At 29.7% G+C, this 17384-nt stretch overlaps 1 protein-coding gene across 3 annotated transcripts; it reads left to right on the forward strand.

Annotated features, from left to right (window-relative positions):
• Positions 1–414: 414 nt before the first annotated feature.
• On the forward strand, positions 415–5547 carry LOC105631472 (uncharacterized). 3 transcript variants are annotated; one of them, XM_089717714.1, is made up of 8 exons: positions 415–740; positions 897–1027; positions 1437–1526; positions 2659–2711; positions 3420–3522; positions 3694–3905; positions 4764–4814; positions 5031–5547. In XM_089717714.1, the coding sequence occupies exons 1-6, from the start codon at positions 518–520 to the stop codon at positions 3817–3819; spliced, it is 726 nt and encodes a 241-aa protein (XP_089573840.1). In that variant the 5' UTR covers positions 415–517; the 3' UTR covers positions 3820–3905; positions 4764–4814; positions 5031–5547. The 3 variants fall into 3 exon arrangements, with proteins under 3 accessions (XP_089573840.1, XP_089573837.1, XP_012068993.1); XM_012213603.4 differs by having other exon boundaries at positions 417–740; positions 3694–3799; XM_089717711.1 differs by lacking the exon at positions 5031–5547 and having other exon boundaries at positions 4764–4817.
• The last annotated feature ends 11837 nt before the right edge of the window (positions 5548–17384 follow it).

Raw genomic sequence — 17384 nt, forward strand, 5'->3', positions numbered from 1 at the left:
ATTTATTTAATTACAAAATTAGCCTCAACCTTTTGGTCAATTTTCAGAAAAGAGAAACGATGGGACGGTAACCTATGCTACAACGACAGACTCTTTTTGGTGATATATAAGACAGAACTAAAGTTTTTGACTATCATTTTGGTGGCTCTGTCGTTCGAAGCAATCAGGAACGATAGGCCGTCTCTGTCCCCTTCAGCGATCCTTCAGTTTATAAGAGAAAACGACAGTCACCGAATTTAGTCGTTTTGGGATTGAGAAATTCGGTTTTGTTATCCAAAACTAGACCGACCGGGTCAACGTGAACTCGACGACTACCTATTAGAAAACGACAGAATTCGTCGTTCCGTCGTTCGAGAAATTCAGCTTTAGCTTCAACACCAAAGTCAGCTATCAAGAGCCCAAGATTGTAAAACGAAGCCTACCCAATCAATGGACCAAGAAATGATGCAGGGCCATGGCTACCAAAATACTTAAAGCTAAAACCTTTGTCGCATAATTTCCCAACTGAAACGAGCAAATGTCAACTGCTCTATCCGCAATGTCCTCACAAATAGTAAGAGCTTCATGGGACACCCAGCAAAGACTCTCATACAATCCCAACGCTCCTCGAAAACCCAAGAAAAACCCTATTTCCCAACCCAACTCTTTACCTCCGACACCATCACCAACGCCTTCACCATCAATTACTTTGACTCCTCAAGCAGTTTCAGAACTTCTCAAGCGCAACACTAAAGCTCAAGGTGACACCAAATTTTTAAAGTTGCGATATTTTTGTTTTCATTGGGTTATTAAGATGCAAAGTGAAGGAAATGGCAATTAAGTTGTATAATTTTTTTTTTTTTTAAATTTAGACTTTAAAGCTTGACGGTTGTGTTTCTGATTGGAATTTTATTTAGCGGTTGTAACGAAATTTGGTGATACTTATTTGGGCTATGAGAGATGGATGCCCAGTCCACCAAAAGTGGAGAAGCCTCGATCAGTTTATAATGCAGCTACTTTAGCTTATATTGGTGATAGCATATATGAGGTGAGTTCTGGGATTATTTATACTCACTGAACCTAGAGCTTGTTTTTGATATTTAGTCAATATATTTTTCATGTAACCAAAATAATGCGCAAGAACACTTTGGACGCTAGATTGTGGGTGTTTTTGTTTTTCTTTCTCTGTGGATTTGGGGCATCAGGTTGTAGTTTGCGATTATTTTCTTTGCTGCACATATCTTTTATTTAATGCACAAACTCATGAAAAACGAATGGCATGACTTATTAGTGAATAGATAAGGAATGACTTCTAATGCTGGCAAAAATATAGGATAAAGAATTACTGCACAAACTCATCCATCCGCAAATTGTTTAACTTAGAAGTAAGAAGTTCTTTATGACAAGAGGTTGACGATATGCTCCGTTCTTATATCATTGTTTATTATAACCTGCAGCTATACGCTCGAAGGCACTTTTTGTTTCCTCCATTAAGTATTGACGAGTACAATGATCGTGTAACAGCAGTAGTACGCTGTGAAGCACAGGTATGATTTTCCTAAACTCTTTATCTCTTTGCACTTTGGGTGCTACTGTACATTTTCTGTGCCTGAATTCATAATATGGTATCAGTTATATCAAAATCTTATGATTCACAATTTGAATCATACAATTCGATTCAATTTTATGCTAAATGATTCGAATTTTATGGTTGAATTGGAATTGAGCATGAATCTTACGATTTGAGTATGGAAAAATTCAATATAGAGAAAGAGAGCAAGAAAATATAATTCTATTAGAAGATGAAAATGATGAAGGGCTTGAATTTGGAAATGATAATGAATGAACATTGATTTGGATAGGAAATTTTTAATCGCTTGATACTTTTACTTTGTTTTTATTTAAAAATTTTAACTTCATAGTTTCATATTTTGAGCTTGACAACTACACAAGTCATTAGGTTCTCTATCATTTTGTATTTAGTGCATAATTTGGAATTGAAATGTATACAAGTACATATTATTGCGATTAAATTTTTTAGTATCTTTTGAAAAAATTAATGGGAATCTATCCTGTGTGTGTATATAAGTACATTATATTTTTTGATAGTCTATAATTCCTTACGATTTTCTTCGTAAAATCTTTACTTAAATACCCTCCTTCCCCTCCTAGGGATGCTGTAATCTGTACTGTAAACTTTTGTTGTTGTACATAGATCCAGTAAGAGGAACAGGGAAATTTTATTTCCACTCTCTTTCCTACTATCAAGGGTTAACCTCTCTCCCAAGTCTGTCAGTTCAGCTCAATTTTAACTGTGTGTTTTAAGGGTAAATCGACTCAGTAGAATCTCTCTCTTGTATATAATTTTTTATATATATAATTATGAGCTCTTCTCCCCTTTTGTACTTACCATTTTTTGGCTTTATTTTTAGCTGTCTAGATGGTAAATCGGTTGCAAAAAAAAGACTGATTAGTAATTAGTCATTGATTAATGTAAATATAGTAAATCTTATTGTTACCTCCTTCGTTCTCTTTTTCCCCCAATAATTAGGTGCTTACTTTATATAGATGTCTATTTGAAGGAGTTTCCTCTGTCATTATTTGATTTAAATTTCTACTCTTAAATTTTATGGTTATTTGTGCTGTTAGACATGCTAATATCTGTTTTTTTCCAATCAGGATGCGTTGCTTCAGAAACTTCTTAGTGATGATTGCTTATCAAAAGAAGAAAGGTATGAAAGGCTCATAACAATCTGAAGAATCTGAACTTAAAATGTTTGGTTGGTGGCTCATATTCAAAGGAGAACTTAGTTTCTCTTTTGGAGTGTGATGATGGCTTGTAAAATGAATAAAAGATTGGACTTTTTGGTATGCTTGTTGGAATTGAGACGATATTTGAGGTACAGGTTTGTTATCTGGTTGTGAGGCAAGGAAACATGAAATTTGCCTTCTCATTACCCCTAATAAGATTTACCCATGCTGAGAGAAGTACATTCTTTCTGTGGAAGAATATTTTTCATTTTCAAAAAGTCTATGCCTGTGGAGATAATTGTTGGAGAGATTTTCCAAAGACTCAGATTGTGAAACTTAGAATATAGATTGTGATAATATTTCCATGATTTTTAGTTCAGTATTGTAGCAGTCCCTTAAACCAATTAATAATGAACGGATGTGTTCTACCACATAAAAAGAAACTGATGTATGTCTATTAGTTTTAGTTAGAAAATGCTTTTTGATCATGCCCCTTTTTAGTTATTTTTTGTTGCATGCAAAGGTGGAATGGGCGATCAGTAACAAGAATGTATCTTCTGCTATTGTTATGATCCCTTGGACCCACAATCATCTGCAACTTATAAACCGACTACTAAAATCCATAGTAGTACATCTATAATTTGTAAAATTTTGTCTTCATTAATGGCATTTGATAATTCTTAATGCAGAGATGTCCTTCGTTGGGGAAAGAATATTGGTTCAGCTAAAACACGGACAAAAAAACGTGCTGGAGCAGCTGTATATAACAGAGCATCTTCACTAGAAACACTAGTTAGTGCTCTTTTTTACCATCTGGTTTTACCACATTACTAGTGAGCTTTTGAAATACAATTCGGTGTGGTTAAATATGATTCATCTGCTTGCTTAATAGTTGGCTATCCAATTTGCTTATTGATCCTCAGAAGTCGGTTGGCTTCTAACTCAGTTGAAATAATTTTGTAGGTTGGCTACCTATACCTGACAAATGTAAATCGTTTAGAAGAAATCATGCTAAAGTTGGGGTTTTCAACTGGTCCATCTTCACAAATGATTCTGGAGGAAGCTGAGAGTAAGTTAACAACAATATAGAGGTTCTCCTTTCAAATTTGTGAAAGCATAACCTTTTGGAGCACCTTACTATCCTACTTCCTAAATAGCTATGGGGCATCATGTGGGTCAGTGCAATGTTCATGTTTTTAACTTGCTAAATTTACACTTTGGTCGCTTATTTTTTTTTAATCTTTTAATTCTTCTGCATATGGAGAAGTAAGGAGCTTATTATTGGAATATCGATGGCGTTTGTCATCTTATTGTCAAACTACTTGGAATTCCATATCTTCTGAGTTGATTAGCGTGTGGACAATTCATTTATGCTCTGAAATTGGTTGTAGCCTTCTAATATTGGTCAATGATAATACAGTTTATACATATGAGTACAGCTTCTTTTCTGGTCTCCTGTTCACTGGCCACAATCATGGATACTCATGTTATCCAAAGGCCTTTTCTTTCCCTCTTTTCACTTTTCCCTTTTAAGCAGCTACCGTCGGCCCTTAGGCCCAAATATTTCTTCGTCTGCTTTATGGATCATATTCGCCTTTTACTTTTCACATTTAGGCCGTACTATTCTTGTAAAAAGCCCTTTAGATTTTTGTTTGATCTTTAAATTAGGCACCATGTCTCTGTTTTAGTCTTTTTTGCATGTGTAAATTAAAATGGAATTTCTGTTTCATGAACCGCAGAAAATTCTCTTTGGACCTCCTAGGCAGTTGATAAAGGAGTCCGAAAATTTTTTTTTAGTAGTTTCTAAAAACTCCAGAAATTTGGTCCATCTACACTTCCCATGTATGATTGGGACTTATTATTTATATATAGTATTAATAATAACTGATTAGAAATTGCTGAACCACCAACTACTGGGATCTCATATATTGCTTCAGAATCATAATTTTTTACTCTTTAATGTTCTAATTTCCATTTTGTTAGTCAATGACAATGCACTAACTAATTGATTCATCTGTTTTTTTCTCTCCCAGGTGAGCAAGCGAGATAGTCAAACTACGATCGAGTTGAACTGGAAACTGCAGGTGTTTTTTAAGTCTTCAATTGTTGATAATGGAAAAATGCCATGCTTTGTATGCATAGTTTCTAGGGATATAAATTCAATTAGTTCAGAATTTTATCCTTTCAATGAGCATAAAACAGAGCATTCCATATCGTACAGAAGTTGTATTGAACTATAAGAAGTGTGCAATTTTTAGTGATGGTTACGGATTTTCCTAAGCAAAGAAAAATTGTTGTAGATGAAAAAGAGCTGGACATTCCTTTCAACAGAAGATGCATTTATGGGGAGTATTCTAGAGGATTCCTAACCAGAAATTTTAGAATGTTTGATTAAAAGACCTTGTTAAAGATGTGCCAATCCAATCTCAATGGAAGGTAATAAACCACAACCTTCTGCAGCTGAGGTTTAAAACTTCACTTTCAAGTTTCATTTTTTTTTTTTTTAGATGGTTGTCCTTTCTTTAAATTTTCTTTTTCTTTTTTAAATAAAAATGAGAAGAACAAACTTGATGCAATGACTTGGTTGATAAGGCCTATCCAGTTATCCTTTATCAATGGGCAGAAAATCATATACCAAGAAGCTATGGCGTTTAGAAGGATAACTGATGAAGACTTGTCCTCCTTGGAATTTAGAAACGTGTTTGTTTTTGTTTTTTTTTTTCCAGAAATATTATGGTACAATGAAATATTTTATAATAATCCAGTTCCAAGTGATTTTGACAGCTCATGCTAATTAAAACAATTATTTGATATTAATGTCAGGAGAGCATCGAAGGACTCGAACTTAAAACGCACCGAGTCCAAATCCTTAGCCATTAGACTAGGGATTAATTGCATCTTCATCTTTATCCTTATCTCCAATTAATTGCAATCTCCTAATAATTAATATCACATAATTGTATGAACAACTAAGATAGATACTTATCATCTTAGCCTTCATTTATTAGAAATGAAGAAATCCATGTAGTGGTGAGTGTGTGCATTATTTCAATTAATAAAATCTTTTAAAAAATAATAACAATAATATAAATAAAAAATCACAAGTTCAAAGGTATGGATGTAGATTGTTATCTCTCTTGAATTAAGAAAATAAAATGCAAAATAAAGGGAAAATTTGTATGTACAAACCCTCACCTTAGTCTGGATATGATAATGACAGGCATGCCCTTTTCAAAGAGGATGGCCTATGCAGAAAGTACCTTACATTGCAATTGTGGGTTTGGACTCAATTGTTATAGTGGTCCAAAAGGAATATGGTTGGGTCCTCTTTGCTTCAAAGGAGGACAGAATCTATAGAGGCCAAACTCATTCCTCAACTAATTGTTGCACATTGTGCTTCTAAATTCAAAGAGAAAAAAAAAAAAATAAATCGTTAGGTGGGGGGTCTTGGCAGTTGAGCCCTATGGTCCCTATTAATGGTTAGGTTAGACAATAACCAAATTGCAACCATGTTTAGAACATGGGTTTGGTCCCATTTTGACAAACATAGCTATAGAAAGGAAAGGAGACACTGAGTTGTAACCAAGAGTGGTAAAAGTGGTTAAACCATATAGTTGTCTAGGTTGGACTCAAAGTTCAAATTTACCTGCCAACTTAACTAACTACAAAGACTGCATAAGAGAAACCATGTCATAAATTACCTAATTAAGAAGTGGTTGAAGGAGGACAAATTAGAAAAATAATTATATTTTAATTATTCTATATAATATAATAAGTATAGGTAAAGTCATTTGCAAGGGAAGAGAGAATTGCGCCTTTTTTTTTTAAATAAAATAAAACACGCTTTTAATCTAAACAGTTAGTTCACTTTTAATGTTTGGATGATATTTTTAATATAAAATTCTTTTTGGGTCAAGGTTGGATCATTTTATCTCATCCTCTATACGTGTGTGAAATTTTATTCTCATTTTTATTTCTTTGATTTTTTTTATGACTCGCATTAATTTTTCGAGATAGATGTTATTGTCCCCTTTTGATTTGTTACCAACAAAACAATTTATTTTTTAGAGTGATTATGATGCTAGAAAAACTTATTAGATAATTTATTTACATTTCAACATCATTAACCAAATCTTCCAAGGATAAAAAATTGGAAGAAAGTAATGCTTTTTTTAGGGGAAATCAAAACAAATATTTAGGATAAGCCCAATTTGCAAAAACAGATAAGACCAATTCATGTAAGCAAACACTTCCCTCCATTCTTTAGTAGACAAATCATAAATGTCACTTCACCATTCATTTTATTTTCTAAAGCAAAGATCACTTATGTGTAAGAGTAGAATATATTGTGATGACAAAGACAATAAAAACAATTTTTTTATATTTTCATTTTTCTTTTTCTTTTTCTTTTTGTAATTTAAAATTGCGTAATGTGATCAATCTTATCCTATTTCTTGCTTTTATTACCATCTAGGTAATTGCGTATAAGACTCTATTATGTTTCATGCTCTAGGCATTCTTCAATCGAATATAACAATAATAAAAAATAAAAAAAAAAAAAGATTATTGAGAGTGACCTCACGAGGGAATGACTTTTGAGTCACTAGTGGTCTAACGTTTCATAATTTAAAAAGAGCAAGACCCTATTTGAATTTAATGATAATTTATCAATTAAATATCGTCTGATTAATCTTTTCATGTTTTATATAAAAAAATATGAGAAAAGATAATTTATATTATTTTAAAATTTTATGAAGTTTGGAAGGCTCAAGCTCCCCTTAGTCTCTCTCCCCACCCTCCGCTTTTAGATTTTCTATATCATAAAAGTTATCACCAATTTAGTGAATGATATTTAAATACGAGATTTACCCATATAATATGCAGTCCATAATATTCTTTCTTTCCCATTTTACGTATAATGAATTAGAAAATAATAATAATTTGAAAAACAATACTTGAATTAGATTGAATTAGATTTAATTTTCGCTAAACAATAATAAAAAATCTCATTCTAAACATTGTATTATATTCTATTTTTAGAGTGTATCGAACATTAATCGAGTATTCAAAAAGGAAGGGGGAATATTTGTGGCAAGTGGTTGCCAAAAAGTACTCGGATTTGAAGGGTGCAAAGAATAGTTTTTTGACTAATTAACTACAACTTTAGTTTTACATATTCACACGTTCATGAACCAAGTGGACCTAATAATGCATAAAATGGCTAAGTACCCACCCACACAATTCCCTTTTTGGACCTACCTCAAAGCCCACATCAGGAGAATTTACTGCTGTACTGGATTAACTTCATGGGCCCACCAAATCCATGCACTTACATGACCGAAGATGGTGACCTTCATGGCTAGCCATGCTCTGTATGTGGCAACCTCATCTACATAATTAACAAAAATACACATGCATATTGAACTCCATTTCTTTAAGAAAAATATTTTATATTTGAAAATTATTTTTTAAAAAATATTTTTTCTAATATATTTTTTTTTAATTCGTTAGAGGACCAATGAGCTGAAATAACACTATATGCTACATAACAGGGTAGCCATTCCCTTAACAAATTTGTGAAAATATTTGTGATCGGAATGATTCAAACTCGAGATCACTTATTTCTCGCATCATAACTTATTTTTTGTCTATGTTAAATTTCTTCCATACAATCTTATCCAAAATATTCTTAAATTTATATTAATTAGTTTCTATTTTTAAATTAATTATAATTATAAATTGTTTTTACAAGTTTTTTTTAGTAAACATCAAAGCTGTTCCAATGGATTATGCTTACATTTCAAATGGTGCTACCCTTTTCTGCTGATGTGGCTTTCTCATCTTGTTACCTTAGAACCATGGTCCCTCTTTTTCTTGCTGATGTGTAAACCTCATCCAGTTATCAGATGATTAATAGAAGAAACTGAAATTGAAGTGACTTGATTCGAACATTAAACTGTGATTTTCCATTTGGTTAGGCCCATTTTGATTCTATTCTTCCCAAAATTTGTAATAACTGATTTTAGCTTGCATGAAATTTAGGGTTTAATAAGAAAAAATTCAATATTTTAAATGAAAATCATGAAATTTGAATCTAAATTTATTATCAGGTAGTGTATTATTTACTATTTACTATTAAATTTATTGTTATCAAAATCCAGCACCAAGTTAGGTCTAAAAACAAGAGCCAAGCAAAAGGGTCTTTGGAGTAGACAAAACTTGTATGCAACCAGCTGGAATGGAAAACAACACTGGCCTGCCCCTCTGGCCCCAGTAAAAATAATTAAGGTTCAAAACAGTGGAATTAATTAATAAAAACAAAGTGACAGACCAACATGGTTTCAATTTCAGGATTCCCTTAAAAGAAAATATTTATTTCTTTTCAAAATATAAATTATTTAAGATTTTTATATAAAAATTAAAAAAATAATTAATTTTCTTAAATCATAACAAAATCAATAATTATTTAATAAAATTACACTTTATCTCAAAACTAATAATAACCGTGAAAATAGTTGTTGTATCTAATATAAATAATAATAAAATTAGAAAAAAAAAATCACTTATCACTTTTTAAGATACTCAAAAACGTTTTATATGGAATGAAGGGTGTAACCATTTAGGGAGAGAGACCCATTAGTGCATTGCAAGCAGAGAATGCATATAAGAACACAAATAAAAAATTTAAAAAAAAAAAAAAAAAAAAAAAAAAAAAAAAAAAAAAGCAAAAACAACATAAATGCTTCAAAGGTCATCATATAATTGAAGTGAGTTTGGATACTACAAACACTCCCAAGTTTTAAATGGGTAATCATTGAAGCCTGCAGAAGAAGAAAGAAAGAAAGAAAAAGGGGAAAAAGCAAATTGATATATCTATGGTGTTGCGTTTAATGTATGTATCTAACTTATGGTTGTTACCCAACAAAAATATTGATAAATATGATAATGACTTCTAAAGGAAAAAATCAAAGCTTGAATGCAAAATTAAGAAAGTGAAAGATCAGTTATTAGATTGCTTTATCAGTTGGGGGAGTTGGTGCAACCCATTAAAACAAATTGCATCTCAACTTTCTAACTCCTAACCATTTTTAAAATTATATTACAATAAATATAATTATTGTGACTATTATTTAATTTATTACAATTTATAGTTTAGTTATATTATCCAACTTATGATACTCAAACCAGGGGTGGCCACGGTTCCGGAACCGAACCGAAAAGGTCCGGTTCCGGTTCCGGTCCTGTGACAAAACCGGTTCCGATCGGTTTTTTGGCGAATCGCATAATTTTAAATTTTAAATTTTGAAGACCGGTTTTAAAAAAATTATTTGAACATAAAAAATTAAAAAATATACCTAAAAAATTAAAAAATACTTCAATTAAATTTATTTTTTTAAAGACTTTAACATAATTATTTTTTTTTTAAAAAAAATTCAACTGAATTTATTTTTTGTTTAAAAAAGTTTGAACATAATTTAAAAAAAAAGGGGCTTGAACTTAATTTTTTTTAAAAAAATTAAATTAAATTGCATACGTATCCTCTTGGAGTTTAGAGAAATTAAAACCCACGTAATTAAGAGATTTCACAACAAAATTTAAAAAAAAAAAAAAACTGATCTGACAGTTTATAACGGCTAGAACCGCTGGTTCGAACCGGCGGTTCTAACCGGCCAGGGAACCAGCGGTTCCGACCGGTTCTCTAGAACCGCCGGTTTCGGTTCCAGAAATTTGGAACCGGAACTGAACCAAAAATCTTCGGTTTCAATTTCGGTTCGGCCCGGTTCCGATTCTCACCGGTTTCAAACCGATTCGAACCAACGGTTCCGATTCCCGTAACCGTAATATGGCCACCCCTAGTCTCAAACCCTACCAAATAAATCACAGAGTCATAGGATTCTTTTTCTCATGAAATGGATACTATAAATTGATTGTGAGGGACAACTAACACATCACCATGATGAAATCATTTTTAACTAAAGTCGATATGTCTATTTATTATTTACTGATTTATTTATTTTGTTAAAAAAATGACATCACCAGTCCATTTTCAACATACAATATTATATTTTTCTTAATTTAAGATACATATATTGATGAGAGAATAGAAAATTAATTAAATTATTGACAATATTCCACAGCCAATTAAAAAATTAAAAATATATGTATAATATTTAACTTTAATATTTAAAAGATTTCAATTAGGAGAGATATAAGGGAAAATGACTATATAAATATATTATTTTATTCAAAATTCTAGCTTCAGTTTTAAAATAGGATAACAATGTATCCAAATTTATAAATTAAGGTATCCGAGTTACAAATATCAAATTATATAATTTCACAATAAATTACAAAATGAAGGATATTTTTTTTAAATTTATTTTAAATTAACCTATATAACTCTTCACGTCCAACGCATCAAAATCAATTGTTATGCAGCATACTATATAATTAATTTCCTCAAAGCCTCAATAATACAATTTTATTTTTGATTATAATTTATATCCATTGACATGCAAAACCTCATTTTATTATATATATACGAATCAAGATTTTTCAAACAATGTAAATTGTTCCCAATGTGGAGTTACAGCCATCATTCTTGACATGTTTGGTTGTCTTATATATATATATACAAAGACTTCAAAGGAATTTACAAAATATGTACAATACGTTATTTGACAATTTAAAGAAAAAAATTTAAAGGACTAATTTATTATATCAATTATTGCAAAAGTGGGGGAAAAAAATTAGCCACATGCAAACCATGTTCTCTTTGATTATTTGGCACAAACCAAGCGTGGGATGCTAAATTTTCCAAAGCAAAATATGAATTGGGCTATTGACAAATAAATGTGCCACTTGGAAATATATGTATATGAGCTGGCTTTATCATTGTGTTGTAAGAAAATCTATTACTCATGGCGGTGGTGATGATAAGTGGGGGCCAAATGGGCTACCACAAGTGGGGTCTACCATAACTACTATTAATTTTTAATGCAGCTCTTCAAAATTAAATTACACATGTAAAAATTTATAACTTTCTCACTTTATCAGTTGTAACTTCTTGAGTGTGGTAAAATTTTTAATATTACTTTATTTCTATCTCTAATGGATCTTTGCATTTCATTTTCACCCTCTAATTGTTTTTTTTTTATTCGAAAGATTACTATAATGTTAGAAATTTGATTCATAAAAGAAGTATTTATGCAAAGAAAATAGCGATAAATCTTAAACCATAACGATCTCATATTTAAAAAATATGAGGTATTGTTAATAATATCAATCCAAAAAATTATTTTGTACAAAGAGTGAATAGCGCCGATGATTTTTGAATAAAGCGTTATTTAGATTCATGAATTATTATTTTTCTTTATCAAAGGGAATTCAAACACTAACAACAAATTCATATTTTTGTCAACTTCAATCATTGTATAATTCAACATGCCATGGAAGTTTCTCTAGCATCATGTTCTATAATAATATGATAATAATAGAGATTTAAGATGCGAAATTATAGTATAATTAGAATTAATTAGCATGGTCAATTAGAACTAGTGGGTTGATTTGCATATAATAATAATGTATTTTTGTTTTTTGGCACATGATGTACTAAGGATATGAATAAATTGAGTCTTTTGAGTGAAGATGTCGTTTAGTTAATAATAATTTATTTTCTATTAGCGAAATATTTAGCATTTAGAACCAATATTGCATTATTTTATTTAAAAAATTATAATTATAAAATTTCCATTTCATCACACTAGCAGGAAAGTCATAGCACCGCAGCTTCTAGGAGCGTGGTGGTGACAGCAAACAATGGCAATTTGGCCTTAATAATTTAAACGGCGCAGTTTTAGCATCATTGACATTACTCACCGGGAAATTATTACTTAGCCTCCCACGTGAACTACTTGGGCTGTTTTTTACTTATGATTTTTATGTTTTTGGGTACAATTCAATTAAAAACTTAAAAGACGGAGCTTTCTACTTATCATATTAAAAAATATAATTTTAATTTTAAAAAAATCATTTTTGAATTTTTAAAGGAATAAAATTAAGTATATAGTTTTAATTAATATTAGAAGACCGTTCCACGTGTCTCTTCCTTTTTGCTAATGGCATCACTACTCCCTTTTGATTGGCAAACTTCTTATTATTATTATTATTATGCTTCCTTTTGATTTTAAAAATTGGCTTTTTTTTTTAAAAAAAATATAAATATATAAAAAGAGAGTATCTGTTTGCTTTTTGTCCTAGAAATTGGCTTGCATTGGAGCTTTGACATCCGACACCCAAGTTATGGTAACTGCTTATTCTCCATTCTTAAAAGCATCACTAGCAGGCTACACTGTCTGCATTTCTTCACAATTTCAGGATTTATTTAACTAAATAGGCGAAGCCCTGCATTGCACGGATTATTTATATTTTATAAATACATATCAAAGATCCATTTTCTTTATGAATTTTTTAATTGTTGTATATCGTATTTATTAAGTTGTATTTAGTATATTATTAAAAAATCTATTTTCTCGCAAGTTGTTTTATTAAATTATCATCTCATTTATGAAGTTATTAAATTATAGAAGTTGTATGCCATTGATTTATTTTAAATAACTATGCAATTCAATAAAATGTTTAGGCTTTAGTTAAAGTTTATAAAGGTTTTAGTTAAAGTTTATAATTCAAACAATTTATCTTATCATAAATAATTCTATACAAATAAAGTTTTTCAATTCAAATGGATGATATATAGATGGATATATTATTTATTTTATAATTAAATTATTTAATAATAAAATATAATTTAATTATTTAGTAATATTAATTAGATTTTTACCAAATTAAAATTTATAGAAAGCAAGAATGCTTTTCCCTTTGGCAAAAAGATATAATAAAATTTTTCTGAGTCAAAATAACAGCAGATATTCAATGCCTCCCATGAGCTGTGGTCCTTAATTTCAAGACCTAATATTTCGTGGACTAATAATTAATAATAAATAATATAGCAATAACATAAATGAAAAAAACAAAAATATGGGTTAACAATGTAAAAACTAATAATTAATAATAAATAATATAGCAACGGAGAGAGTACCTTATAAGAAAGCATTAATAGATAATCAGTGGAAAAAAGAATGCATATAACTTTTTTCAATTAAACTAATATTACGAATTGCATTCAGATTAAGACGGAATAAAAGAAGCCTTCCATGTTGTTTTCTATATACTTTCGTTCTTCGAAGAGTCTTGAAACAGAAATAATCAATTTATTAATTAGTAGAATATTCAACAATTTGGGAATGTTTAGTAATTAATTACTTGATTTCATTATATACATGAAATCACTTGGCAAGAGACCAATACAAATTTATCCCAATCCAAACAGCAAATTCACTGTCACTTAACTAAATTAAAAGAAAAAAAGATTTTTAAAAAGCTACATACACTTCATATGTATCTAAATAATTGCTCACCAAAGAAAAGATTTTTTATTCACCCATAAGTGGAAGATTAAGGAATATAGAGAGATATATAAATCATTATCGATCCAATCCATCGCCATGAATGTTTTCTATGTTGAGTTAATTTTATTATTTATAAACAGTAGGCGTTAAATTGGATAGCTAAGTTTTAGGTAGACTTTGTAATTCAAATAATTTGCTAGTGTAAATAATAATGTCATATGGATAATGTGATCTTAGAAAAATATTAAAATTCAATCAAATCATAATTTGTTAGTGTAGATAATAATTCTATATGGATAAAATGATCTTAGTAAATATTAAAATCCAATCAAATTATAATAAAATAATGAAAATTCAAAAATCTATAAAAAAAAAGATAAATAGTAACGATGAATGGAAAGAGTGCATTGAATTTATTTTTTGCTTCAGAATTATATATATATATATATTGCGAGATTTTGATAGATTTTTTTGTTTCTAAATTTAATTTAACTTGGTATATCATAAGGTTTCACAATAAAAAAAAGATTTTATTTTTAAATAAAGTTTATCTCGAACTCGAAACTTATTTAAAGGAATTTTATCTGAATATTTGAATATAAAAACGCATGTGACAACAAAAAATGAAGTTACAAAAATGCAGCTTTTATAATGACATGAAATTATATGATTCTTTCTGTGATTTTAGGTATAACCTTAGCTAAGTTGCCCTGCCCTCCTTCCTAATTTATCTTTTTTCGTTTTTGTCAAAAGAAGATGTATCAATTCAAAAGTTTGGATTTAAATTTTGAATCTCAATTTATTATTTTAATTAGAAATTTCGTTAACCGCGTCGGCCTACAGTGCCCTAAATTGTTAATTAATTATTTTAATCTCTTGATTTGATTCCTCTAACTTAGTTGACCTTTGAATCCTAGTTTACATTACAAAAAAAACCAAGGAGTGAAGTGAGCGATTTATTTAATATTTCTTGTGTATTTATGAGTATTTATTCATAAATACACAAATCATATGTTTGTATATATATATATATATACAAATCATATGTTTAATTTGTGAATATAAATGAGTATTTTTCGTAAATACAAAATACAAAATTGTGAATGTTCATTTATATTTCAAGTGCCATCAAAGATTGAATTATTATCTATATAAAAAAAAAGAGCACATCCACCCAATTAGTTAATAAAAATTAAATGTCAATCAAACAAAGGATTATACCAACCAAATATTGAGGACGAAATAACCTTTTTTAAATTGGAGACTTGCATGATTAATTATTTTAAATTTTGATACAATCAAGCGATTATTATTTATTTGATTTGATGTTTTAGAAAATCTTGAGATTTCAAGGGAGATGGTATGCAGGTTTGGTGTTCATAATCATTCTTGCATGGTTGAGTGGGGGAGGATGACTCACTGAGTGCATATTATGTGTTATGTAAGCTTCTTTTTTTTTTTTTTTTTTCTTAGTTTATTGAAATTGTAATAGAAAATGCAAACCAATAATGTTTGATTTAAACAAAAGCCATTTTTGTTTTATTTTATTTTATTTTATTTTATTTTATTGGTATTTGTCTTTCTCTTCCCGGCAAGTAAACCATATATTCCCTCTTCATGATTCCTGAAAGTGAAAGGTTCTTCATTTTCCTTAGTGCTCACCATATGGCAACATGAAACATGCATTGTTTAACTTAACGAACAGTGCACGATAGCAACTTTAACAATAAATAATAATAATAATAATAAAGCAAATTAAATATTATATATAGTAAGTGAATTCTGCATTATTTTGTGATATTTATTTTTTTTTTAAAAAAAGGAAATGTTTATTTTAATCGTGTAAATTTATATTAATGTGTTACGAGATTGATACTTGATCAGTAAATTATTGATGAAAAATCGTATTGATTACATTTAGTTTATTTATGATAATGATTTTAGTTTTTAGTTAGAAACCAGCTGAAATTGCATCAATTGAAATTATTTACACTGAAAGCAAAGAATTAAAAAAGAAAATGATTTGATTTTTCCTTTTGGGATATGAATCCCAGTTGATATTAATTAAGATATTAGGAATATGTTGTGGTCCAAAGTCAAACATAATTACTCACTAATTTGATTATGTTGTTAGCTTAAAGTGGGAGAAAGCACGGGCATGTCCTGATTAATTATTTAGCCCTATTCAATTTAGAAACTTCATGATTACATTAATACCCTTATCTATGTTTTATACGCTGCTGTCGTTTGCCTCCCAGTTTGGAAAAACTCGTTCGTGACATATGTAATCAGTGAAAAATCCAACAATTTTACTTAAGATTATGACATCTCACGCGCTTCCGGTTCACGTACATTCCACACCCTAAATATTGTTACCCTCAACTCTTAAATAAGAATAATAATACTTCCTCTTCTCGTAAAACTAAAATTATGGTTATCCCAAAATCATTCGAGTTCTTATACAGTGAAATGTTATGATTTTATCGTGGAATGACAAATCAATAGTTAATAATTAATTATGGAATTCATCCTAAAAAATAATTATTAAATAAATATAAATATAGTTTTTATAACTTAAAAGAAGTAATTGCTGGAAAGAGAAAAAAAAAATGTAAAATTTATGGAATTTATATATATATATTTTTTACTATTGGCTTGCTATTCCATGTAGGTTGTCTTATATGAAATCACGGATGTATTCTTGTGAACTATAAGCATTTTCTTATAGTTCACACAGCTTTAGTGATTTTTTTATAGTTTTTGTTGCCACACGCTGCATTAGCGCGTGGATGCAGATATGTATCAAACAAACTGCGAGGTAAGTGGACAATTAATAAAGTAGGAGCCGACCGTATTGGGATTATGTTATACGAATCTTTGCGTTTTAAAAGCCCAAAGAAAGCGCTTTTACAAAACAAAAATAGGCTCATTTTTGCAAGCAGCCAAACAGACCTTTAAAATTTATAACATTTTTTTTATTTATATAAAATCTAATTTAATAAAAAAAAAACGCAACAAAATGGAAAATATTAAAAAATGCATTGGATGAAGCTCCAGCGTCAGTATGTATGAGTGAAGCCAAACTGTGGGTCACAAAGCTATTCAAAGTGGCCCCACATTCTCTGTCAAACCTTAGAAAGAGAGAGAGTCGAGAGTGTTTATAAAAGCAGCTGCAAAGAACTTCCA

This window comes from Jatropha curcas, chromosome 1 (assembly GCF_041381405.1).
Source record: "Jatropha curcas cultivar XTBG-Jc1 chromosome 1, XTBG_Jcur_1.0, whole genome shotgun sequence".
NCBI classification, from domain to species: Eukaryota; Viridiplantae; Streptophyta; class Magnoliopsida; order Malpighiales; family Euphorbiaceae; genus Jatropha; species Jatropha curcas.